This window comes from Solea senegalensis, linkage group LG12, assembly GCF_019176455.1.
Source record: "Solea senegalensis isolate Sse05_10M linkage group LG12, IFAPA_SoseM_1, whole genome shotgun sequence".
NCBI classification, from domain to species: domain Eukaryota; kingdom Metazoa; phylum Chordata; class Actinopteri; order Pleuronectiformes; family Soleidae; genus Solea; species Solea senegalensis.
In genome coordinates, this window is record NC_058032.1 from 11,827,944 (window position 1) to 11,853,545 (window position 25,602).

At 41.1% G+C, this 25,602-nt stretch overlaps 2 protein-coding genes across 2 annotated transcripts; one reads left to right on the forward strand and one right to left on the reverse strand.

Annotated features, from left to right (window-relative positions):
* The first annotated feature begins 179 nt into the window (after window positions 1-179).
* On the forward strand, window positions 180-10,192 carry sfxn1 (sideroflexin 1). Its single transcript, XM_044040674.1, has 11 exons — window positions 180-259; window positions 3,424-3,593; window positions 3,688-3,858; window positions 4,529-4,627; window positions 4,768-4,843; window positions 5,121-5,206; window positions 5,299-5,426; window positions 5,803-5,852; window positions 6,086-6,135; window positions 7,028-7,075; window positions 7,246-10,192. The coding sequence occupies exons 2-11, from the start codon at window positions 3,430-3,432 to the stop codon at window positions 7,340-7,342; spliced, it is 969 nt and encodes a 322-aa protein (XP_043896609.1). The 5' UTR covers window positions 180-259; window positions 3,424-3,429; the 3' UTR covers window positions 7,343-10,192.
* A 920-nt stretch (window positions 10,193-11,112) lies between these two features.
* Window positions 11,113-24,526, reverse strand: atp7a (ATPase copper transporting alpha). Its single transcript, XM_044040583.1, has 23 exons — window positions 24,240-24,526; window positions 22,247-22,377; window positions 20,793-21,297; window positions 19,670-20,437; window positions 18,896-19,108; window positions 18,653-18,816; window positions 18,282-18,443; window positions 18,113-18,189; window positions 17,723-17,945; window positions 17,354-17,587; window positions 17,146-17,237; window positions 16,892-17,019; window positions 16,304-16,458; window positions 16,082-16,216; window positions 15,744-15,938; window positions 15,339-15,521; window positions 15,016-15,229; window positions 14,564-14,710; window positions 14,318-14,460; window positions 13,903-14,106; window positions 13,542-13,659; window positions 13,352-13,454; window positions 11,113-13,030 (listed from the first exon to the last, which is right to left on the reverse strand). Exons 2-23 carry the CDS (start codon window positions 22,364-22,366, stop codon window positions 12,757-12,759), a joined length of 4,557 nt encoding a protein of 1,518 aa, XP_043896518.1. The 5' UTR covers window positions 22,367-22,377; window positions 24,240-24,526; the 3' UTR covers window positions 11,113-12,756.
* Window positions 24,527-25,602: the final 1,076 nt, after the last annotated feature.

The window sequence follows — 25,602 nt, forward strand, 5'->3', positions numbered from 1 at the left end:
TTGACTCACATTTTAACGGAAAATGTAAAAACGCGTGCATCCCCCAGAAGGGCTTGTTGCGCTCCCTCATGCAGTGTCCTCTTACTATGACTGGTCTCCCCTCTGAGTCAGGACTTTTACTTCCTCAGACAGTTTCCGGTGTGTCACAGGGAGGGGGAGCGTGCCTCTGTGTAATGTGCTGACGCCGCTGCATGCTAAATTAACTGGACGCAGCCATCAAGGGACGCTTCTCGCGCTCACCGCCGGAGCTCACAGTGCAGTAAGTAGCCCGACTGTATGCTTTGTTTGTTTGTTTGTTTTTAATGGCACATTAACATTGAAAGGGAAGGCGCGTGCACGTATGTGTGTGTGTGTGTGGATTTTTTTTGCTCTGCTGCTGCTGGATGTGTGGATGTGGCAGGCTGGTACTAGTTGAATCTGGGACGCACAGCTGGACACACATCAGGATGCGGTTAATTAGCCGTATATGTTATCATTCAAATTGTGCTCGATACAGATTTCGTCGCGCGCGTGCACACACACTCAAAAAACGCATCCAGTCACATTCCAGATTTGACTGGACCCTGTCGGGTCGTGTTTTCAGTCACAGCGCGTGTTTACACTGCGACCACCATGTCGCACACACACATTAAAATGGATCTCCGGATCACAGTATTGATGTGATATCTTTGATGATTATGAGCCACACACACAGCAGGTTAATGTGTAGCCACGCAGGCCGCCTTTGATTGGCTGAGAGTGAGGGGAGAAGCAGCAAAGATCAAAAGTCCAAAGGTCACTCCTCAGCTCTCACCTCCATCAGTAATGATCATCCATTAATTATTATTATTGTGATAATAAACAGCAGCAGCTTTACTGCGGACTGTTCATTATTTGATTACAGCTGAGGGAGGGAATGAGAAAGGGGGGTGGTGGGTGTTTAGTTACCGTCTCGTGAGAACCCCGTGAAGTTTAATTCGATTTAAAGAGACAGCACATCTGCACATCTGCCAGGAAGAAAACCCAAGACACTTTCTGCACGGCTGTCAATCCAGCAGCCATCTTTGGTGCAATCGCAGGTAGAGTTTCATCATGCTGCTCCTCCAGCTGCTGCCGGTGCTGCTGTAACTGTGGCACACACTCTGTGTGTGTGCGTGTGTGTGTGCGCGTGTCAGTGTCTCCCACTGGAGGAAAAACACATGAACAAATGGTTAAAAACCAGATCAGACTGGGTTATAGTGACCCCCTTCGCACACTGGGTGGAATGAGCACACTGCAGCCACATACACACACTCAGAGCTGACGTTCTGTGTGGTGCAGGGTTTTATTCAGTGAAGGCCACTGACTCACATCAGGCTCTACAGTGGATTTAGGAACGCTTACATGCTTGTACACATGCAAGAGGCCCGTCAAGTCACTTTACTTGTTTTGCAGTTTGAAGACAAAGGCTTCCTTTGATGTAATAGACGACACAGACCTAACAGTCGTGACACACGTAATAAGATATGCGATTATTTACAAAGAAAATGCTAGAATTTGTATCATAAATAACAATACCCTTGAATTAAATACAGCACTGTTTGATAGTAAAATTGTAGCATAATAACCTATGAACAACAACATTGTTTTACATTTAATGAAGTATCTTTTTACAAAATATGAAATTCTTGAGAAAAATAAGTGCAATTTCAACAATATTATACCTAATTTGACCATTTACATATCACACTGGATCTTTAAAGATTACATTACGATTAGAATATAATTGTAATGTGAAATTCATGCTGCGGGCCAGATTGGACCCTATGGTGGGCTGGTTCTGGCCTGTGGGCCGTACGATTGACACCCCAGGTGTAGAAGGAGGAAGCAAGTCATCATCATAAAGGGAGTTTGCGACTGTCTTGAATACAGGATTGAGACAATCTACAATCTGATTCTCTGCTCTTCTCAGACAAAGAAGATGAAATGGATTCAAGTCATTTTAGGGCCATAATTCAATGATATGTATTGCAGTATAATTTCTTTTTGTCTTGATACAGTGAAGGTTTAACACAGATCTCACCTCAGATTTCTTTCACTCTCACTCAGGAGCAAAAATCAGTCTTTCACTGTCTGACATTTGTTGTGAAAATGATCAATATCAACTGATTTGAATTGTTTTATTGTAACAATTGTGTTTTTGGTAATATCAACCAGCCTGATGTAACTTAAATATGGGGGGGGGATGTAGGACAGACATGTTACATGTGCAGTGCCCTGATGAGTCACAAGCCAGGGTTTTGAATGGAAGCTAGATTATGTCATGTAAAAAACTGTGTGTGAATGAAAGAAAATCACATTGACCTACAAGAGAGTGACAATTTTATTTTCAGTGACATATTAGACCTTGGTGAGCACTCTAGCCTTTGCAGCAAGAAGACTCTATGTCAGCTGAGCATAAAGCGATAGAAGATAGATGGATGGATATTAGAACTTTAAAAAAATTAACATTATTTTGAATATTTTATGAATATTATGATATCATGTAAAAGAGATTTTTTTTTTTACTTTGGTAAAATAAAGGTTATAATTATAATAACAACTACATACTATGATAATGTAAACTGCCGTAATATAAAGTTTTGACGTAATCGCTGTGGTTGACAGAATAATGATAATCCAATCCAATCCAACTTTATTTATAAAGCACTTCAAAAACAGCAACAGCTGAGAGAAAGTGTTGTATCGGAGATAAATAAAAGAGATAAATATCAGAGATAAATAAAACTAATGAAGTATAGAAACATTAGACCTAATAGAGCTAAAAACAAACAAGAAAACATACAAGAAAACAATGAAAGACTGTAGAAAGTATATAAAGAACACAAGTCATACAATAAAAACAATAAAAAAAGACAAAACCAGCATCTCATACTGGGTCGTTTTAATCAAATATAATCGCCCGAATGTAGCACAGCCTTTGACTCGATCACGTCGTCCATGCACAGGACTCTGTCAGTCAGCGAGAGCTGCTTTTCTCCTCAGCCACAGTTAGTTTGGGGGTTGGTGTTCGCCCATTAAAAGCCTTGGCAATTTAGCGCTTCACAACCCTCTTGTCTTGTCGGCCATCACCATAGCAACATTATGCTGAATTAGAAGCATGGCAGTTCAGAAAAGGAGCTCTTTTTTTTTTCACCAGTCCTCCTTCACTGACGTGTCTGCAAATTAAAACCAGAAGTGACAGGCGGTACCCTTCAGAATTCCAGGGATTTGATTTTGATTTTTGTCGAGTTGAGTCAATTTCCACGATTGAGAAGTTGAGCTTTAATTGTGCATGTTGCCACTTAGAGCATGTACTCCAGGCTACTGGGGACTCATTGAACCTTAAATCATCGCCACGGTTCACACCGTTCACTGTTATCTGACAAAAGCTGATGTGATGATTAACAGTTTCCTTTTCTCCAGGTAAATATGGCAGCAGAGATCTCCACGTCTATAAACATCAAGGAGCCGCGGTGGGACCAGGCGACGTTTGTAGGTCGTGCCAAGCACTTCTTCACCGTCACAGACCCCAGGAACATCCTCCTCACCAATGAGCAGCTCACGCACGCACACAAGATCATCACGGACTACAGGTGGGTCCATCACAGATTTCGGGTCGCAACCACAGGAGTGATCTGTGATTCAAAGCCGTTATTGGAGGAGGTTTGCTTCTTTACCGTCTCTCAGGAAAGGCGTCGTGTCTCCCGGGCTGACAGAGGATGAGCTGTGGAAAGCCAAATACGTGTTTGACTCGGCCTTTCACCCCGATACCGGGGAGAAGATGATCTTGATTGGCCGCATGTCAGCGCAGGTTCCAATGAACATGACCATCACTGGATGCATGATGACGTTTTACAAGTGAGAGCTTGTTGTCGCCTGTGATGTCACTGTAACCTCTTTACATCTGTGTACAGTACAACCATCACTGTCACTATGCATTTTTACCATTGTTAATAGCCCAAAAACCCCAATCATTTAAAGTGTTTGTTTTTATTGTTTATCTTAGCATATATTTTATTTATTTTTTTGCTGCTTATATTTATTTTTGTATTGTTCATGCAGCATTTTGGTCAACTGAGGTTGTTTTTAGACGTTCTTTAGAAATGAATCTTGTATTATTAGGGTTTTTTGACATGTTCCAAAAAATCTGTCAGAAATGTCATAGATTAGTATGTCTTCCAAAATTAGACAAAAATAGCATAGTTTAGTATGTCTTCCAAAATTTAACAAAAATGTCATAGTTTAGGATGTCTCCCAAGTCAATTTGTGTGCTTTCTAACAAAAACCAACAGGCTGCCTCACAAAAATGGACCTAGACTATTACCTAGAATAGAATAGAATAGAATAGACTTTATTGTCAGTGCACATTAGACTTCAACCAAATTGTGGGTGCTCCACACAGCAACAGTGCACTAAAGGTACTTTTTTTTACAACAAACATGTAAATAAACTGCAAGATTTTTGAAATAGAATAAAAATAATAAGTCATTTAGTGTGTGTGTAATCCTGACTCTGTTAAATCTTGCAGGACGACTCCAGCTGTGCTCTTCTGGCAGTGGATTAATCAGTCTTTCAACGCTATAGTTAACTACACCAACAGGAGTGGTGACGCTCCCATCACAGTCAGGTAACCGGCAGACATTTTGGCTCATATCTCATATTAACCCTTTAGATCTACTGGGTTTTGTGAGGACATATTTATTTGTTTTGGTGTTGTTTTATTTGTGAGTAATGGGACCGTTGACTCTTCTGTTCATCTGTTCACAGTCAGCTTGGCACAGCTTATGTGTCTGCCACCACAGGGGCAGTTGCCACCGCTCTAGGACTAAATGCACTAACAAAGGTATTGGTCCATCTAACCCCATTCTCATCTCATTTTGATGTGTTGACCTCAGCAGCGTGGTCGTGCTGATGTGACGTTAGCCGCGCACAAATAGTCTCTTTGTCGTCGAAAAGCTGTATTATTTACAGGGTCACGCTCTGCGAGCAGCACGTTGTCATGCCTGCTTTTATAGTGACTCTACTGTACATGCTGTTTCTGGCACGTGAGCCGTTGTGCCTGAGATAACCTCCGACTTAGGTTAGCCAGGTTTTCATTTTGTCCTTCCTTGTTTTTAAAGCATGTTTCGCCTCTGATTGGACGGTTTGTGCCGTTCGCTGCTGTAGCCGCTGCTAACTGTATCAACATCCCACTGATGAGACAACGGTAAGAAGGATGCACACTGGTGTTCTTTTACAAAAGGTAAAATAAAAGTGTGGTGGATTTCCTCTGACTTATTTTGCAATTGTTGTCTTCAGAGAACTTAAGCACGGCATTCCCATCACAGATGAGAACGACAACAGACTAGGAGAGTCAACAAAAGCGGCACAGCAGGCTATCTCTCAGGTTGTGGTCTCCAGGATCCTCATGGCGTCTCCAGGAATGGGTATGAATCTCTATGAGACACTGTGGCTCTACTCTGGATGCTAGTATGTAACATTTAATCACTTTATTATAGGCAGAAAGTGAATATGATGGCCTTAAGTATAAGTACATCTAGTGCCACCATGTTTCAACAGCCAAGCAGAAACTTATTCACAAAAAAACACATTATTTTTGGTATGTGAAGGCCGCCGCAGTGCCCTGACCATCTTTGGAAAAGGAGGAGTGAGCAGAACATTTGTTACAACCTGCACTCTCAGCATTAGACGTCACTAAATGTTACATAATAGACCTTTAATTCAAATATTAAACAACAACTTTGCAATGTGTCTGTAAAAATGTAACTGTGTCGTAACCCTTGACACTCTGTGTCTTTCCAGCCATTCCTCCATTTCTAATGAACCATTTGGAGAAGAAGGCCTTCCTGAAGGTGAGTGTTTTCCTGGATCACACAGACACATTCTACGTGTGCTGCAATAATCTCCTCAGCGTCCTCTCATTCCATGTTCCCACACTGTCTCTGGCACTTGGCTCCTCACAGTAATCACACACCAGAGCGATGAGAAGCACCGAGGCCATGAGGCCACTCCACGATGAGAATTCTCTGCTGCTTTTGTGTCCGCCATTCATCTTTTTTTGTTCTCTTCTGCCTGGTCTTTTCAGAGGTTCCCATGGATGAGTGCACCCATTCAGGTCGGCCTGGTGGGATTCTGGTGAGTCGTCAGAGACGGTCACTTTTAATGTCCCATTCCACCAACACTGCACAGTCACAGTTTATAACAAGTGATGTGAAATCTCAATGTAATTCAATGATTTACTGTATGTCACTGAAGTTATGGTGAGGAATGTGCCCCTCAGAGAAGACTCAGAAGTTAACAGCAAACCAGCAGTTTTTTGCAGTCTCTCTCTCCTTTCCTCTGTGCTTCCATCTCTCCAAAATGTGTCTGTGGTGCATTCTCACCTGAACAGAGAGCTGTCTGCGTGTGATCAGAGCACCTGAGGCACATGTTAAAGCTGCAGTGTGTAACTTTGACACTTTGCCCTGGTCTCTTGTCTCACATTTTGAAGTTTCATGTCACAGATCAGTTTAGATGCAGCAGTTTTTACCTGATCATCTCAGATTAAACCTGAGCATAAAGTACACAGGATGTTTAAAATTGACATAAACGGATTGAATTGTGAAATTTGGAAAATAGGCCACGGTTCAAAGTTCGCTTGGCTCGTTTTTATGAACAAAAAGTTTGTGACTTCTGCACAATATTTGCTACTTTAAATCACTACTAAAATTTTGATTAAAAAAAAAAATGGATAACCGTGACACAGCAACACATAAAAAGGCGAAAACATTCTTCCTCAAAAATGTGATCCACTGTGTGAGTGATAATTAATAATAACAAAAAAGTATATAGTATGTATACAAACACTATACATTGTACAAAAATGTATACAAATGTTTGCAAAGCTAAAAGAGATGGATGAATAGTCTCTAATATAAAGCGTGTGAACACAAAACAACCTGCATGAAATATTTCTCCCCATCAGAGATGATAATGGAACAGGAAGTAGTGGACACTGTGTCTCAAAGATGTCCCGTCTCTTTTTCAGTCTGGTGTTTGCGACTCCCATCTGCTGTGCATTGTTCCCTCAGAAGAGGTGAGTGAGGATCTCACTAACCCGTCACTAACTTGTCTCGTCCTCTGAATGTCTGCATTATTATTCTCTGCCTCAAGCGTTGCATAAAGTTCACCGGTGTCTGTCTGTGTTTGACCCTTTCACCCCCGCATTCCTCCCATTAACCCACACCATCCCCCACCCCCATCCAGCTCCATGTCAGTTAGCCGCTTGGAGCCCGAGCTGCAGGAGAAAATCCGGGCCGACCACCCGGGAGTGGAGAGAGTCTACTTCAACAAAGGTCTATGAGTGAGCAGCGCACTCCACCAAACACTGCCATAACACAGCTGCAGGCTGGCTCCTCACCTCTCGACTCGCCCTACTCCTCATCCAGTGTGCCAAAAAGTTAGGTCTGTGTCTCCTCATTTTCCACCGTTCAGATCTGATCTGAGGACTCCCTCTCTCAAGCTGTCTCTCTGAAATCAAATGTTTGCTTTTGTCAGTGTGATTCTACTGTAAATTGCTATTTTATATGATTGGTTGAGATGACAAGTGTGATTTATATCACAAAGGTTAAGTGGTCTTTTATTTTTCAGTGCATTTTCCTCGAATTGGTCACTTTATCGTGTGTTGCCATTGTATAATTTTGACACCCTCTCTTACCTGAGGGTGACAGATATTGCATTATTTTTGAATATGGTCATGTCGTGACATTTATTAGTCAGCGACCTCCGCAGTTCATACATTTGCCAAATATCTACAGTAGTCCAGGTCATTTCAAAGAACTCACTCACTTTAATTCACTTTATTTTTGCAAATGGGTGACATTCAGTAAGCCTCGTGGCCTCTGGACATCTGAAAACAATTCTCCAGGGATCCACTCAATAAAATGTGATGCTCTAGTGGTAATGGCAGCCATTGAGGGGCCAACATGGTGCTATTTGATGTCTTTATAACCAGTGTTTATCGTACTACCTATTCTGCAAACACGCACGAACAAACCACTCCAAGCGTTTCTGTATATTTTGTGGTCACGTCAAGGGTACGTTCAAAAGAATCCAGCAGTGACCAGATCAGAAACGTCATTCACGATCATTTCAGATAAAAACAACAACAACAATAATAAAACACCAGCTCTCATTCACGATCTCCAGTTTAAACAACAATGAAAAAGCCTCTCTGGGTGAAAGTTAATCAGGAATTTCAGATGATGATATTTGATCATGCTCATTCACGCCTTAGAGATTAGTATGGAATCAGCCTTCTGAATGCACCATCATCCACAGTATTACATTTCAGTTGCTGTTGTTTGTAAGGTTTATATGTCAATTCGTGTGCGATGTGAAGTATTGGGGGACATCGGGGTAAATGAATTGCATTGATCTTCATGACTTGTTATATCTTTCTCCTCATTTGGACTTTTAAAGGAATACTTCACCGATTTGCATGTAGCTTTGTATTACTAGAATAAGGCTAGTATTGTGAAAATTGTGCTTCCCAACCTCTGTTTCCCCTGACTTTATTCGTCTTTCTTTGTTACGTGGCCACCAGTGACACTTGGTCCTGTTAGCGTAACTGCTATCAAAGATGGCGGACACTGTTTACATTCTGGGAATGATGTCCCTTCCCTCTACGAGTGGGTCTAAAAACTGCGGAATTTAGCGCTGCAGTTTCAAGCCTCGGACCAAGTGTCACTGGTGGGCACATTCCGCATTTTTAAGATGGTGCCTCACTCCCAGAATGTAAACAGTGCCCGCCATCTTTGCTAACAGTTGCGCTAACAAGGTGGGCAGTAACACAGACAAGATATTTCTCAACATATGGGAAACTGAGGTTGGGAAGCACAATTTTTTCAAAAATACTAGCCCTATTCTAGTAATACAAAGCTATTTTTTTCATCCTGTAGAAGATTATAATGCAGAATGTCTTTGGGAGAATGTGGAGCCTCTCAGCTAAAAACCTTGGATCTTCAACAAACCCCTGCTTTAAGGGAGAAACGAGTCATTACATGCAGTCACATCGGCACATACTTTTAGGGCCCCGTCCACACGGAAACGGGTTAAGTGAATGCACATCATTTATTTTTTTGCCAGAGAGGCGTTCTGTCCACACGGAAACAGTGTTTTAGGGGACAGGAAATGATACTTTTTGTCCGAGTAGGCAGCGAATACACTACTTTAGGAAAACGTGTCATGTGTTTAGAGATTGTTAGACACTAGATATCACTAGAACACGTCTGTAAAGTCTCTACATATGCACACGGAAACAGCTCAAAATGTAATTTTCTCAGTTCATTCTATCTCTGTTGCGTTTTGAATCATTTCAGGGATATTTCCAGAAAACGACGCCATCTTTACGGGGCGATCTTTTTTTAACACGGCAAAGAAAAAAGATTGTTTTCCTTTCTTGCCATTTCCATGTGGACGTGGCCTTATTCGTGGCCTGGTTCAGTGTGATGCTGTGACTGTAAACTCTTGTCACATCAGCCAGTGTTTTAGATCACATTCATCCACAAGTCTGTGTTTCCTTAACAGCCGCTGTATTAAACTGCACATACTGTAGGTAATTATAGTCCAGGTTCTTATCAGAGAGAGACTATACAAAGTGTACCAGATTTATCAAAAGGCATCTTTAAATCAGGGATTTGAGTGAAACAGATGGACTGAAGTCACAAATCTCAGAATAAGTATTTCAACCTTTTGATTATTTTAAATATAGCTGTATGTTGAAATCATTAAGTCCAATTCATGCAAATGTTTACATTTTAATTTTTTTTTTTCCAAAACATGAAATGCTTGTGAACATCGGTTTGATTTTCAGTGCATTTTTTTGCTCATTGTGGTCTGTGATTTCCGTGAGGTGTTAAGTGTTTAATATACTGTAAATTGACTTAAATATAAATATATATATCAATGTTGCTGTCAAAGTGTCTATTTCAGGTGATCTGTGTGTTCCCACAGAGATTCATTAGGGGTTGAAGCTGATCTGTAGCTGGTTCGAAGTGAGCAACGTGATTCTAGGTGACTGAATGTAGCATTTTTCCAAATACAGCTGTTTTGTGGTACCTTGGTCCAAAAAAAAAACAAGCACAATATTGTAACAGATTAAAAATGCTGCACATTTTTAAAACATGAATAAATCTGTTCAGTTTTCCCGACACCAATGCTTATCGAGAACTTGTTTATCAGTGAGAGAGAAAAGATGATAAATAATGTAATTAACCTTTGGTACGTTCATTCATTCATTCATTCATTCATATTTTTACTGCTTTATCCTCCACATGAGAGTTGTGGGTCACCCTGGACAGCTCACATTCACAAATACGGGCAATAACCTCTGCATGTTTTTGGACTGTAAGGGGAAACTGGAGTAGCTGGTGAACATGCAAACTCCATGCAGAAAGGCATCACCTTCAGACCGAACCAGAGTCGTTCTGATACAAGCCAACAGTGGCCACCACTACTGCACCGTGCGGACCTTTGATACATGTCATATCTAAATATCAATTAAACCTCCGTTTCTAATAAAAACAAATTTGCAAACCACTTTTACCACTTGGTCAAATGAAGAATAAACTTAAAATCATGATGCTGCTGCCATTTGTTTAATTCCATTATAGAGTCAGGTTAAAGTAAATTAAAGGTAAATTTGACATTTTAATCTTTTACTCATAAAACTTGACAGAAATGCAGTAAAGAGCAGTGTGGGGCTTTTCTTTTCTTTTAAGGAAGTGACTTTTTTTGTCAATTGTATGCATTTTTTTTCAATCCCAATTTCCCTCTGTTGTTGTGGGAACGAGACATGTATCTCAGGTCCACTGTCTGATGATCGAATATCACATTTTTCTCAGGAAATTAGTAAAAAAAATTGAATATTTTTTGGGTGAAGTGGCCCTTTAATGTGTTTAAAAACACACGTTCACAAGCTTCCACCTACCAAATAATTCAAAATGTCACCACAGCCAAAGCACAATTCAAATGCTGAAATAAAAACAATAAAAGGCACCTGTTTTGCAGAACACTGAGGCGCTGTTATCACCCCACAGCGCCATCTTGTGGCTGAAATTGAAAACAACAAAGTGACATTTAAAAAGGCAATTTATTCCAAGGCACATAATGTTTAGGAGAACGTGGAAAGAACAACAAGCCTGGACTTGTCGCTTAATTTAACTGCACAAAGATCGAAGTCCGTCTGTGTGGACAACTTTACGAAGCAAAGCACAAAAACAACAGACGTGGCGTCATAACACAAAGACGTGGTGACGGCCGCAGAACGTAATCCTTCATGGGGAAGTCTTCTGCACCACCAGAGAGGTCAATGGATGGCAGGAAAATAGTGATCATCTTCAAACTGGATAAAGCAAACCGTAAACAAAAAAAACAATATAAACTGAGCCGTCACACCTGCAAGACACATTTGGTCCAGTTTGAGTGCACAAAAACCCCCAAAACGACTTAATGTATCAACGTTTGTTTCTCAGTAACTTATTTGGTGGAACAGCAGGGACACAGTTTCTGATAGGTCTGCTGATTGTGCTCCTGTGTGCAAACCATGTAAATTATAATAGTCGTGCAAAAGAGAAGAGAAATGGAAAAGGTTGCATAATTCAATGGGGAAAAAAAGAAACACTGTAGCACCACTAACATTAAAAACTAAATAAATGATATCCAGCCTTTTCACAACATAACTTATCTTTACAGCAAGCCAATAAAGTAATCCAAGCACAGACAGTTATTCATGTATATGTAACTTCACATTCACCGACAAACAGCTTCATATTTAACCAAAGACGCAGAGAGTCGACGCGACTAAAAAGATCAGTCGCTTCTTTCTCCCTGCTTTGACCTTATCTCAGTTCACTCTCAGTGCACGTTATATATCCAAGGTAACATCCGTACAGTGCTATCTTTGGAATGTGTTGGACTTTGCCAAGGTGGCACTTGGGTCAGACGGACAAATACATCTCACTTCACTGGTGAAGTGTTGCACAAACATAAGCTTCCAAGCGAAATCTTCTTACAACTGAGGTGTTTGTTTTTTGTTTTTTTTGTCTTTGAGTGTTCAGATATTACACATTTCCGGGAGACTGACGCTGAACATTGACATTTTGATTCAATGATTCCATTGTTTACATAGGATATAAATGGAAGGGGAAAAAAGATAAATAAGGATAATATAAATACTCTGAAATAGAATAATACAACAGTGTTATTATAATTTTCCATTTTAGGAAAATCCGATAAAATATAACTGTAGTGTCCACTCTTAAAACAGGCACCACTGTTAAAAGGTCTTTGGATAGATGGTAAAGATTTTACTGGCAAATGACCACAAAATGCAGAGCTGATCCTCACTCTGGTTCCTGGATGTGGACACCTGCTTCAAGGTTCTGTAGATGCTTAATGTCCCTTCACACAGTGCTCAGGGATCAAAGTGTCAAAGCTTTAGGCAAAACGAATGCACCCAATGGCAGTGACCTCACCTAAACACTGTCTGCTGCTGAGGGAGAAGACACGATCTCAGCATGCGCTCAAGAACATGTGATCTGCTGGTTGAGCTGAAAGAAAACAAGTGACACATAAGCTTTCAACAGTGCTGCCTTCAGGCACCTACAGCAGATGGACAGGCCATTAGTCAGCGTGGCCTAACCTTTAATAAATACAATTACTATCTACTTCAGCTAACAAAGGTCATCACAGCCAGACCATGTGGGCTTTAAGTGCTCAGCAGAACTCCTCATCACCCAGCGCCTCCCCCACCAGCAGAGAGTGTTTGTCGGGTTCACTGAGAACCAAACTGTTGAGCGAGTGCTTGTCGGACCGCAGCGAGTTGATGGAGGCCCGGCTGTAGGTGATAATGCGGTCCAGCAGGCTGAGTTTGGGGGACGGACGACGCACGTCACCCATGCCGATGTGGATGCTGACATCAGACAGGCTCCTCTGCCGCCTGATGTTGCCCAGTCGAGCCTCCAGCTTCTCTGCACTGGGCTTAGTGTAACTAGACAAAAACAGACAAATACAGACGGGTATTAAAATCTGTCCTGAGGGACACCGTCACGAGCAGATTGTACTAGATACAGGAGCGAGGACTTCAAACCCTGAATGTGTCCTCACAGAAATCTTTATGGATGCACGTGGCCACAATTCTGAGCTCACATGAACACAATCTGTGCTGAGGAGGGATCAGACACCGCCTCCTCAGCTGATGTCTGATCTGCAACAGTTTCATTTTCCTTTACACTAATCAGAGCTCATAAAACAAGTAAAACGAAGTACACAAAACAAGATGAAAGGTTTTAACAAAGCGACAGCTCGTTACCATTTGAGTAGAAGGGAGGACAAAACCACAGAGACGGACGACAGTGCCATCGCAGCAGAGCCCATCCACGGTTGTAACACCAGTCCAATGGGAAGGAAAACGCCTGTGAACAGTTCAACTTCATATAAGTGCTTTGAACAATCTTCTTTTTTTTTTAAATGGTCACTGTCAGTGTGATGCAGGCACCCACCAGCAGCAATGGGAATCCCAACGAGATTGTAGATGAGAGCAAATATAAAGTTGATCCTGATCCTCTTGACAGTCTTCTTAGAGAGGTCAATACTACCCACCACATCCAGGAGGTCGTTCTGTAGACAAAGAGGTTTGAATCAAAACTGCAGGGATATTAAAACATTTGTATTAAAATGGGTATTCAACCACTGTAAGAGGCAATACTGTCTCTGTAGCCAGAGTAATGAGCACTGACACTGAAGACACACATATGCAATATAACTTACTGCCTATTAAATATTCTGCTTTATTATACGACACTGACCGTGACACCGCAAGTCCATACTTCCCAGACATTAAAACAGAAATTAAACTCTCACCCTGATCAGCACCACATCTGCGGCTTCTATGGCCACATCCGTCCCAGTTCCTATGGCGATGCCCACATCGGCCATGGCCAGAGCGGGTGAGTCGTTAATCCCGTCGCCCACCATGGCCACCCTCTTGCCTGCTTGCTGCAGCTGCTCCACCTTGGCCACCTTGTGGGAGGGAAGTACCTCAGCGAAGACTTTCCTGATACCAACCTGGAGGACAAGCAGAGACCAACAGGCTCAGAAAGACACAGTGACATGATGCAATATTATTTTAGGCATTCATTCAAAGTTGAACCCATAACTATTAAAAATGTTTTAACAGTTGTGTAAAAAGTGGAGCTTTTCACTCTAAAAATACTGTCACGTTGTCAATGTCCAACAACAGCAAACTGATTTTGTACAGTTCACACATTTGTCGTACCTGAGCAGCAATGGCCCGTGCTGTCTTGCTGTTGTCTCCGGTCATCAACACAACTTCCAGACCCATGTTAGTCAGAGTGTGTACGGCAAGATCAGCCTCTGGCTTCACTGTGTCAGCTATGGCTATCATCGCACACAGCAGGTCTGCGTCAGAATAGAAATATTTAACAATAAGGCCACAAACATTTAGTGAGAATATTGTAAAGAATAAATGTTAGCCTCACACTTAATGACAGATACTCCTTACCATCTACAGCTACTAGAACAGCAGTGCGTCCTCTGCGCTCGTGCTCTGTCATGGCCTCATCTATATCAGGACTAATCTGCAGGCAGTTCCTCTTCATCCACTCTCTGTTGCCTATTAGGACAACGTAAGTGGCTGTGGGGACCGAGCCTAAACACAGAAACACAAAGGTTAGATGAACTTGTACTTGATTCACCTTAATGTTTCCTAATCATTGATTGCTTTCATTTATGTTACACAGGATGAGATGTAGACAATCCTTAGTGCCTGTGGACTCTGCAAGGCAGGCACTTCTGCTAAATCCATGACTACAACAGTGTTTTAACCCTCATTTCGATATGTCACGCAATTATTTGCGTTTCAAATGTCAAAATTTGTGAAGGGTACCAAAATAACCATTTTAAACCACATCGTGATGAGCAGAACTGCACTGCACTGCACATTTCCCAACTTACTCAGTGGCTGTGGGTCCATGATGAGTGGATGTGAGTTGGTGGTCATCCGGGTGTCACTGATTTGGACGAGAATACTGTTGCGTTGGTTGTTGTCCTCACTGTCACTGTCCGTCTGTTTCAGCAGGGTCTCCGTGTTGCTGACCTGACACCGGATGCCACAGCCTGGCACTGCCTGAAAGCCTGTGCATGTGCCGAGAGACTCCGTGCCAAGATCCTGCTCAAAGAAATAGAAATTTAATATAAGACTGAATTTATATTATGCAGACAACAAGTTATGGGAGATTTGATTTTTTGAAAGATGGAGAATGGAGATAAAGACCGACCTGTTTGCAGTACTTGGTAATCGCTGCTCCCAGAGGATGTTCACTGTTGTTCTCAGCTGTACCCACGATGGCAAGCAGCCGGGAACGAGGCATCTTGTTCCCCTCCACAACTATCTTGACTTGGATAACCTTTGGAGCTCCATATGTGATGGTCCCGGTCTTATCAAACACCACCGTCTGTACCTGCAATTACCAGTGAGAAGAAATGGCACAAGTCAACAAGAAATACAACCAAACTGAATGTATGCGGTTCAAGATATTTATTCAGAGCTAAGTATAGGCCTGGTTTTGTAAGCTTGTAAAGCAGAGACATTTCAGTGTTTAAATTGACAGTTGGCCTGGCACACGATTGGCTGACTACATACATATAGTGTCAGGGGTGTCACAGTGTCATCATTAACACACCTTATGCGCCATCTCAAGTGGCTCCCCTCCCTTTATCAGAATGCCATTTTGGGCTCCAACTCCTGTGCCCACCATGACAGCTGTCGGGGTTGCCAAGCCAAGAGAACAGGGGCAGGCAATGCATAACACTGTTATGGACGCCTGGAAGGCAAAGCGAATCACTGCCTCGGACCTGGAAATGCTCTTATCATAACCCTGCAGGAAGAAAATGGGTGCTGTGATTATAAATAAATAATATTATCAGATGCAGTGATATTGATTTTAAGATCAGTAATAAAAAAGGAATAGAGAAGAGTAAATGTCACTTTCTGATGCTACAGTCAGACATTCAGACTCACGGGAAAATATTTCTCCACTAGTGAGAAGTCCAAAAACCCAATGATGATCCAGGCGAGCAGTGTAACTAGAGATATGCCAACAATGAAGGGAACAAAGTAGCCACTGATCTTATCTGCATACTGCTGGATGGGAGCCTAAAAATATAAAATGTCAGAAATCACACACCTTCCCAGGATTACCCTCAAAGCAGGTAGACACAGTGTAGAAATGACAGGATTCACCTTTGAGGTCTGAGCCTCCTCCACTAGTTTAACAATCTGAGACAGCGTCGTGTCCATGCCAACATGTGTAGCACTGACGAGCAGAGAGCCGTTCTGGTTAATGGAGCCTGCGATCACAGTGCTCCCAGGCTTCTTCGTCACTGGCATGGCCTCACCTGGAGTCACAAAGCAACAGCTGCTGAGCAAACACGACAATACAAGGCACCAAAAAACAAGAGCTGGTCATCTGGAGGAAATACTGGTGCTGCAGAAGAAACCCCAGCTCAAATGATCACCAAATACATGACAATGTTTTCTGACTGAGTTATGATAATAATTATAATAATATGTTACATTTAAGTTTGTTATAGTTATATTAATGTATAAATTAATAAAGATGCAGGTAAATTAGACATTATAGCACAGCAACCTGATTTTGGGTATTTGTTGAACTACTCTATGTGTATTTTCTTTTATTTTCACCTCCTCTGTTTAGAGCATCTACTCACATCGGTCAGTGCAGGTATATTTTAGGTTTAAAAAGATAATAATTCAATATCAGAGAGAGCTAGAACCACACTCACATTTTAAAAAAATTTTATGACTAACCTGTGATTAGTGACTCGTCAGCCATGGAGTGTCCCTCGATGACCCTGCCGTCTACTGGAAACTTCCCTCCAGGAACGACTTTCACCACATCACCCCTCTGCACCAGCTCAACATCTACCTGCTCCTCACTGGAAAAAAAGGATTTTAATGAATTAGGGCTCCTGTAGTGAGATATCTTACCATATTACTAATAGAATAACCCCAAATCATCTAATATCAATACGAGAAATGTGCCAGGGAACAACGTGTGGTACCTGATAACAGTCATGTCACTGCTGAGATTGACCACTGTGGCCTCGGTGGCTTGTAGAGACATAAGCTTGGACAAAGCCTCAGATGTCTTACTCTATATGGAAGATGCAGACAGAACAATCTTTAAAGACGTTGTTCATTTTAATACTTTCGAAAGATATATTGAATGTTAAAGACATCATCAACAATAATAATAACAATGAGAAACACCTTAGCTATCTGTTCCAGCCAGCGTCCCAGAGAGATGAAAACAAAGAGCATAGGTGGTGTATCGAAGAAAGTGATGGGGTTGACTTTGGCTTTCTCTGCTATGGCTACTATAAGAACCACCAGTGAGTAGGTAAAGGCTATGGACGTAGCTAGAACTATAAGCACATCCATGTTGGCAGATCTGTGTTTGACTGCTTTGTAAGCTTGAACGTAGAAGTAGCGACCTCCAATAAACTGAGGAGAGGAAGAAAACAAAGAAAGGTTATAATCAAGGAACCACAGACTCCCCCGTCGCTCCTGAATATGTTTGTCTAAATAATCTGAAAATGTGCTGCTGAAATGTCCATACAATTCCTGGAATGGACTTACCTGTACTGGGACACAGAAGAGGAAGGAAAGGAGGTTCATGATGGAGAGGCCTGGCAGCAGCTGTCTCTCCAGGAACATGGTGGAATGGTAATGATTGCGGTCCTCTACTGTAGCATTGTGGTGGTGTGAAGCATTCATCTGGTGGTCCATGATAATCATGTAGATCATCATGCCCATCACAGGCACGCAGAAAAACAAGCTGATCAGGAAGGATTTCCTCCACCTTAGAGAGAGTTTTGTTATTTTTACTTTGTAAATTAGTTTTAAATATTTGTTATTGTGCGACAAAGCAAGCGTACACAGAGCATAACATACACACACTGCTGACAAAAATCAAAACATCTGTAATAGTATGCCAAATTAACAACTGTACCATTATTAGTTACTCACTGTTTTATCTCTTTGCTGTGGTCGAGGTGACTGGCTGTGCGATCTCTCTTTACCAAGGATGATTCGAACCCCAGATTCTACAAATATAACAACCCAAGAACTGATCAAATGAAACCCTTTTGATTCAGCACTTATAGTGTATGAAATGTTCCGCAGGGTAAGGTAGTACCTCGATCAGCTTAATGATGTCTCGCGGGCCTATGATTTCCGAGTCATACTTCACATGTGCTTTGTTGGTTGCCAAGGCAACAGAGGCATATATAATCCCCTTTTCTCTCATAAGACTGGATTCAATTTTGTGAACACAAGAGGCACAAGTCATTCCCCTGACCTGAAAGAAGGCAGAGAGGAGCACAAGAAGAGAAGGGGACAAAAACATATTAAAAAGGATATCAACAGGGAAATGTAAGATTCACCCACTGCATGTATTCAACCTCCTTCTCAAATATGATTGAATTTATTTACACATTTAACATTACAGAAATATCTTAAGGCATGTCATTTATCTTTTCTTAAAAAAAAACAAAAATGGTAACTCACCACTAGTTCGAGGTTTCCATCTGAACCTTCATAGTTCTCCATCACAGAGGCGGTGAAGCCCAGCTCTATCACACACTCGGCTACCTTCACCGGGTCAATGACTTCAGGGTTGTAGCGCACTTCTGCTTTACTGGCCATTAATGCCACCAAAACAGAGTAGATACCTGGAGAACATTAAAGATTTTCTCATCAGCCTCAAATTAACTTACTGACATATTTAAATATTTATGTGTCTTTACAAACCAGGTTCATTCTTGAGGTTTCTTTCGATGTTTGCCACACACGAAGCACAGGTCATCCCTCCAATCTGGATATAACATTTAGATTGCTTGTCTCCGTTGTGTCCCTGGGGCATTTCTTTGTGTGGATCACTGTCCATCTCGATATCTTTCACAGGCACTAGACTTGTAGACTTTGTGACACAGGGTTCTGGTGAAGGCAGCAGAGAATTGGTTGCTGTGGAAAACAAATTATAGTAATTAAAGGAAAGTATAATTTGCAGTTAGTTATGACGTCTCAACACTGCAGTGGCAACATAGTGAAGCTATATACTGCACTATCTATAGACAGCTATAAATTTAAAGCTGCAGTGCATAAACATTGATGATTTTTGTTGCTGTTGATGTTTTTACTACTATGTGACAGAGGAAGCGTTTGGGTGTATACAGCAGCAGTGCAGGGGCAGGCAAGGATAGTTTAGTCCATCAAACTGCTGAACTACTAGCACAATGTTGCTGTTGCCTTTATCTGTCTTAACATAAAATTAACCACTTCCATTGAGCAGGAATGTTGCCGAGCAACACAATATCAGGTGACACACAGAGAGAGTTGTGTGGAGCCGAGAGAATGCTTAACCAGCATTGTGTGAACTTATTTTACAATGGCTTATATGAAGCAGGCTTTCATTTATATTTAAAAGTTACACACTACAGCTTTCAATCGTGCAAAAAGAAAAACGGCTTCATCCATTTTGCTATGTTAATTTGGCTGACACAAGCACATCATCTGTCCTCTCACCTGGTAGGAAGGCATCAAATCCCATGTTCTCTATAGCCTCCCTGAGCTCCTCCGGTGTGGTCAAGAGGGGATCATACGCAAAGATCCCCTGGTGTTCAGCCAGAGAGACCTGGGCTGATACCACACCCTTCTTTTGAGAGAGCATGCCTTCGATAGACTGAACACAGGAGTCACATGTCATGCCCTCAATGTGGATATTAGCTACAGATGCCAGAGGCTGTGTGAAATAAGACTGTGAAGCAGGTGCGACTGTCCCTGCGGACCGAGATGATGATGAGGCAGGTATGGGTGATATGGACACAGGACTTAAAGGGCCCGTGGAGTCCCAGGGTTGAGTCTTGAAGTTTCCCGGAGGCAATGCCTCAATTGCTTGCTGTAGTTGAGGCACTGTAATCTTTAGAGGATCATAGCAGATAGAAGCCTTCTCCTTTTCCAGAGAGACCTCCACTGAGGAAACACTAGGCAGCAACGAGATGTTGTCCTGAATGTTGACCACGCAGGAATGGCAATGCATGCCTTTCACCCTGAGCATGACCAGTGTTAAATCTATGAAGATTTCAGTCTCCTCTGGAATCTCTGATTGTGAAGCAACAGTTGGCTTTTGAGAATCAAGAAAATGTTCGATTTCACTGGGGGACAGCTGCACAGGGCGGGGCTTGCACTTCACAAATGCCTTGAAACCAGCCACAGCAATTTGGTCGATGATCGTCTGGACGGTGATGGCTTTGGGGAGGTACAAGACTGCAGCTTCCTGAGACTCTAAAACAACTGTGGGTAATTAAGACAAGTCAAAATTAAAAATATAACACAGCATAAAGTGAGAGAAGTGTTTCAACATGAATATGATGCAGATTTTTATACTCCATAGAGCACACAAAATAGAACATCAAATCCGTAGTTGGCAAATGTAATCCTATCTCTTAGCGCGTAACTCCTTATAACAATGCCAATTAAAGAATTTCATGGAGTCAAATTCCATGGGTCTAACTGTCAGTAATAAACCTGCGTGACTGCGTGACTGTGCTGACTTACACAATAACATGACGCCTGTGACCTGCGTTACAACATTCTAGCTCAAAAGTTATACATGACTACAAGTTTATTAACAGGTCAAGTACATCACCTTTGATCTTTTCAATCCCTTTCAGTTTTCCTATCTTCCCTTCAATGGTGCTGGTGCAGGAGTGGCATGTCATTCCTTTAATGCCCAGCTTCAATAGTAACACATCTCCCTGCCTTATGTGAGATGGAGATATGTTTGAGGCTTTTTCCACCGGGCTGTCAGGTGTGGGGACCTCTGAAGGCGTTAGGCTGGCCAGCAGCTTCCTCAGCTGCAGTGCTGAAATCAGGGAGGGAACAAAGGTGATGGAAAGACCCATCTCAACCTGGCTCTTGCTGACATCCAGCACTCCCTGAACCTGGGATAGCTTCTTTAAAGCCTCCTCCAGGGCTGCAGGTGTCAAACCTGAAGTGGGTATCAGCTGGGTATCTGTTGATACCAGCATAGCTGGGATGGACTCTGATAGACTTGAATCAAAGCCCATGTCCTCGATAGCCTCTGACAGAGACTCTGGACTCTGTCGGTTGCTGTCAAATATGATGGTGGCATTCCTTTGTTCTAAAGACACCTACAAAATAAAAGTAAAGTTATGTGTTAGACTAGGTCAAAACATGTGGCATTTCTTTTACAGATTAATAAAAGCTAACATAGATATGTTTCATATAGCAGAAGAGAGAAAACCAGCACTGCTATACTATGATCATTATTGTAACAAAAGAACTTTACACTGCGGGGGGTGGGGGGTTGTAAATCAGTCAGTGGCCTTTGAAAGCTTACAGGATATTCTGTCAGCACAATGAGTCCTAGCTCCCCCTCTTTTGGTAGAAGCAGTAAACATGTGACACACTGAAGGTATCACCAGACTGAGCTGTAAGCTACAGACTATGGTGCAGATTTAGTAGTAAGTCAGTGTGCCTGAGAATGAGAGATGGGGGAAGGCTAGGAATGAGACAATAACTGTTCTAACAAGAAAAAAAAACCCTATTCACTCTCGTCTTTATAGATTACCATGAAATAACCCAGGCACTAAATTCTCATCCAAGACACAAATGACATTTCCTGTTGGTACAAACAGCATTTCGACCTGCTGTCACAGTCCTGCAAAGGGCAGAGCTCTATTTGGAACAAACTATTACATTATCGTCTCATTTAACCTCAGCCTGAGGGATAAACATACAAAATACAAAACAACAGGCCACAACCATTGTAATTTAGCTCTAGGCTTTGTCTTTTCATATGGCTCAAGTAACAGCTAAAATAAATCAAACTACATTACCCTATGGACAGCAAACCTTACTTAATATAATTTATACATATTTGCTCTTTCCATGTTTAAAACATACTGCATCATTACAACATCTATGGTAGTCATTTCAGATCCTGTTTTTAAAAAAGAAATGGGAAGCAAGTTTTTCTGAGTCAGCAGATTAAAAAACTAACAAGCAAATGAACATGGAAAACATACATGGCTCTAAAAATAAGAAGTGTGCTTATATCATTGCAAACAATGCATTTACCTTTATATGTATCACTCCTGAGAGAGACCCGATGTGCTGCTCTATGGACTGGACACAGGAGTTACATGTCATACCCACCACTCCGAGGGACACCGAACGTAGACTGACTTCCTGTGTCATGATTGTTTAGTCTAAAAGGAAAGCAAAGAATATAAAGTTTATTTTCCCCCTTGAAAGCCTCACAATGTTAGCGTAAATGATGAAAGAAAAAGATAGTTATCTCTATAAAAAATAACATTAAACATTAACATTATAAATACCAATCATTGGCTATTGGCTTTTACACTTCTGTTATATGGTTCTTAGGACTGCTATGATTAACTAATTAATAATTGATTTCTAAATTATCACAAAATATTTGATTATTTAGAGGTTTTTCTTTTTTATAACTGAAACATGTTAGCGAATATGTTCAAGTTTCTTTGCTCCACAGAGGTTTTGGGGAAAAAACACTGGTCGTCATTTCTTGATCTTATTTTTATTTGTTTTTAATATGGTTTGTAGCTACAACTCAAAGCCTTGAGGGCATAAGAGGGAAAATGAAAAACAAATTATTAAACCATTTATATTAAAGTAAATCACATTTCTCAAAATGTTTAAACATTTAAATTAAATTTTATTGCCATCTCTCTTAATGTAAGGAATATCTGTCCGTCTGTGTGTGTGCGTGTGTCTGTCTGTGTTTGGGACAAAGTCATCAAAGCCAAGAGTTATATGATGACTTTGAAAAAAGAAAAGGTAGCAGGGACTGAGGAGATGAGGGGGGGAAGAATCCAGAAGGAATGAAGATGAGGAAAAAAGAATGAGGATGAAGGAAAACTTCAGACTGAGATAAAAGCGACTGAGGAGACGAGAAAGCAGCTGGGTGGAGAACCTTGAGCTAATTTTAAACCTGCATTCGGAAACTGAACTGCATTTAAAAGCTTTGAACTACGATAAAGAAGGATGACACTGAGGAGAGGAAGAGAGGAAATGAGACAAAGAACTTGGAACTGGAGGAGCATTACACCTCCCAGTGTACAGCCTGCCAGAAATTAGTTTGTGATTCTTTTGATGTAAAATTTGTAATAGGAGTGTGATGACACCCATCTAAGTCAAGGTATGTTTGTCTGACTGTCTGAATCACATAACCCAATGGGTCACTTGACATGCTTCAAACTTGGCACGTGTCTTACTAAGGGCTCCAGTGTGGCAGAAATGCAACAGATGCATAGTTAAAGGATGTGCTATGCACATGAGTCAGTCACTGCCTGAGATGCAGGTACTGGATTAAATGAAAGTGAGGTTTGGCTGAGCAGTTCAAAACAAACTTGATGCAAAACAATGAACCAATGCACCAATGATACAAAGCCACTTCCTGCTTCTAACACTTTCACTTGAAAAAAATGAAAATGTATTTGTATATAATGTACAAGAAAATGTAAAACCAAAATGGAAGGTTAATAATTTCACGTTTCTGCAACAATGTGATTGATTGAACCATGAACAAAAACATAGAAGCATGAAACATACCATTGAGAATAGAAATTACCTGCCTATTCATTATTCTGTCAGTGACAAGTGAGAATAGACAACTTAGATGCACATTTGGTGCTAATAACAACAAAAAAACAACCTATCAATGTTCAGGTTGGACAAAGACTATTCCAGCAAGTCGAAAATAAATCTGTTGTTTTCTTTGCTCCTTTAAAGCTCCTGCTTTAAGTAAAACAATTCCCAATCGAAAACGACGACATATACTATTACAGAAATACTTAACAATAAAACCTCGTTAAAAACGTTTTATGACTTGTGCTGAGTAAAATTGCTCTTTCTCTTGAACTTAATTTAGCCAGAGTTCAGGCAGTGAGCTAGCTTGACTAAGCTAAACAGTGTGTTCAACTTTTATTTTTCAGTCAGCTATGCTGAACTAAAACTGACTGAACTAAACTGACCTCCTGGAAAATGCACATTGTTCTACAATCGGGATGAAAAGAGAAAACACGGCTCTTACCTTATTCAGGAGGAAGTCACAAAATGTTTTTAAAGTCGACTGTCAAGACTGTGTGGCTAAATTAAGCTAGCATGCTAGCTAACCCTTTCCTTTCTACGCTGTGTTACAAACAGCAGCGCGGACACCGCTGGGCATCGCGCTGCTTGTGGGAAACAACTGCTTCTACTGGAGTAACAGTTTCTTTTCCACTGTTATCAATAAACTCAATTGAGGAAGCCTGTTGTTGTTTCTGCTTCACATGCCGACGTGACTGACGGTTGTACCTCAACGAGGCGGAGCTTCGACGTGCGCCACAGAGACCCATGGCAACAGAGGGAAAAAAATGTTGTCCTGAGTCAGGTCTGTCAGGCGCCCAGAACGTGGCAAACATTTTTATATAGGTGACGTCATATTGACCTATCGTAATTTCATTGATGAATTGTATATATCTGTGACGTCATTCTTACTGGTCAAAACTACAGTTACACATTACTGATAAACTAGTCCTGTTAAATGCTGACTATAAAACTTAAATAAATAATACAAACGTGTTACATGAGTGTTTTTATGGCTTCAATCAGTTATAATACAGTATAACTTAAAAGTATTGTATTCAATACTCCAGATCTAAGTTGCAGAGAAATATGTATCAGCTATAATTGAATTTATAATGTTTAAATCCTTTTTTCCAATATATTCCACCTTCACTTTATTTAATGTCAGTGTATCTAGTGTTTGATTATTTTTTCTTGAAAATATTGTCAATTGTAGGCCTGTTACTACATAGTACAATAACCTTTGTGTTACTGTAAATTAGATTAATTATATGATAAATATGATATGATAAATGATAATAACTCTCTTACAATACGGTGACTATTTCTATACCCAGCATTCATCAATCGTCTACTGCTTTATCCTACAAATGAAGATTGTGCCCCATGTAATGTAATGTAATCTCTGTTTACATAGGCGTGGTACACCCTGGACAGTTAAGAGTGTCAAATTTACATCATAGTGCATGTTTTCAGACAGTGGGAGGACACCAGAGAACCCTGAGAAATCCCACGCACACGAGGGAACATGCAATCTCCATGCACAAAGGCTCTTGTTCCAATCAGGTTGCAAACCGGGGTCATTTTGCTGCAAAGGCAAGAGTGCTCCAGTATCCAGCATGTAAAATATGAATTGAACTTTAAAGTATTTAATTTGTGCAGCTATTCTTCTTGGGAAACTGCACTGACTTCCATTCAGACAACCTAAACAAAGTGTTATCCCTTACCCTAACCATAACCAGTTAATAAAAAAAATATAACTACTTAAAGAAATGAGGTTCTGCCTCATTAGGGCCAGGTTTATGTCTCCAGGAGGACTGGTTGGGAAG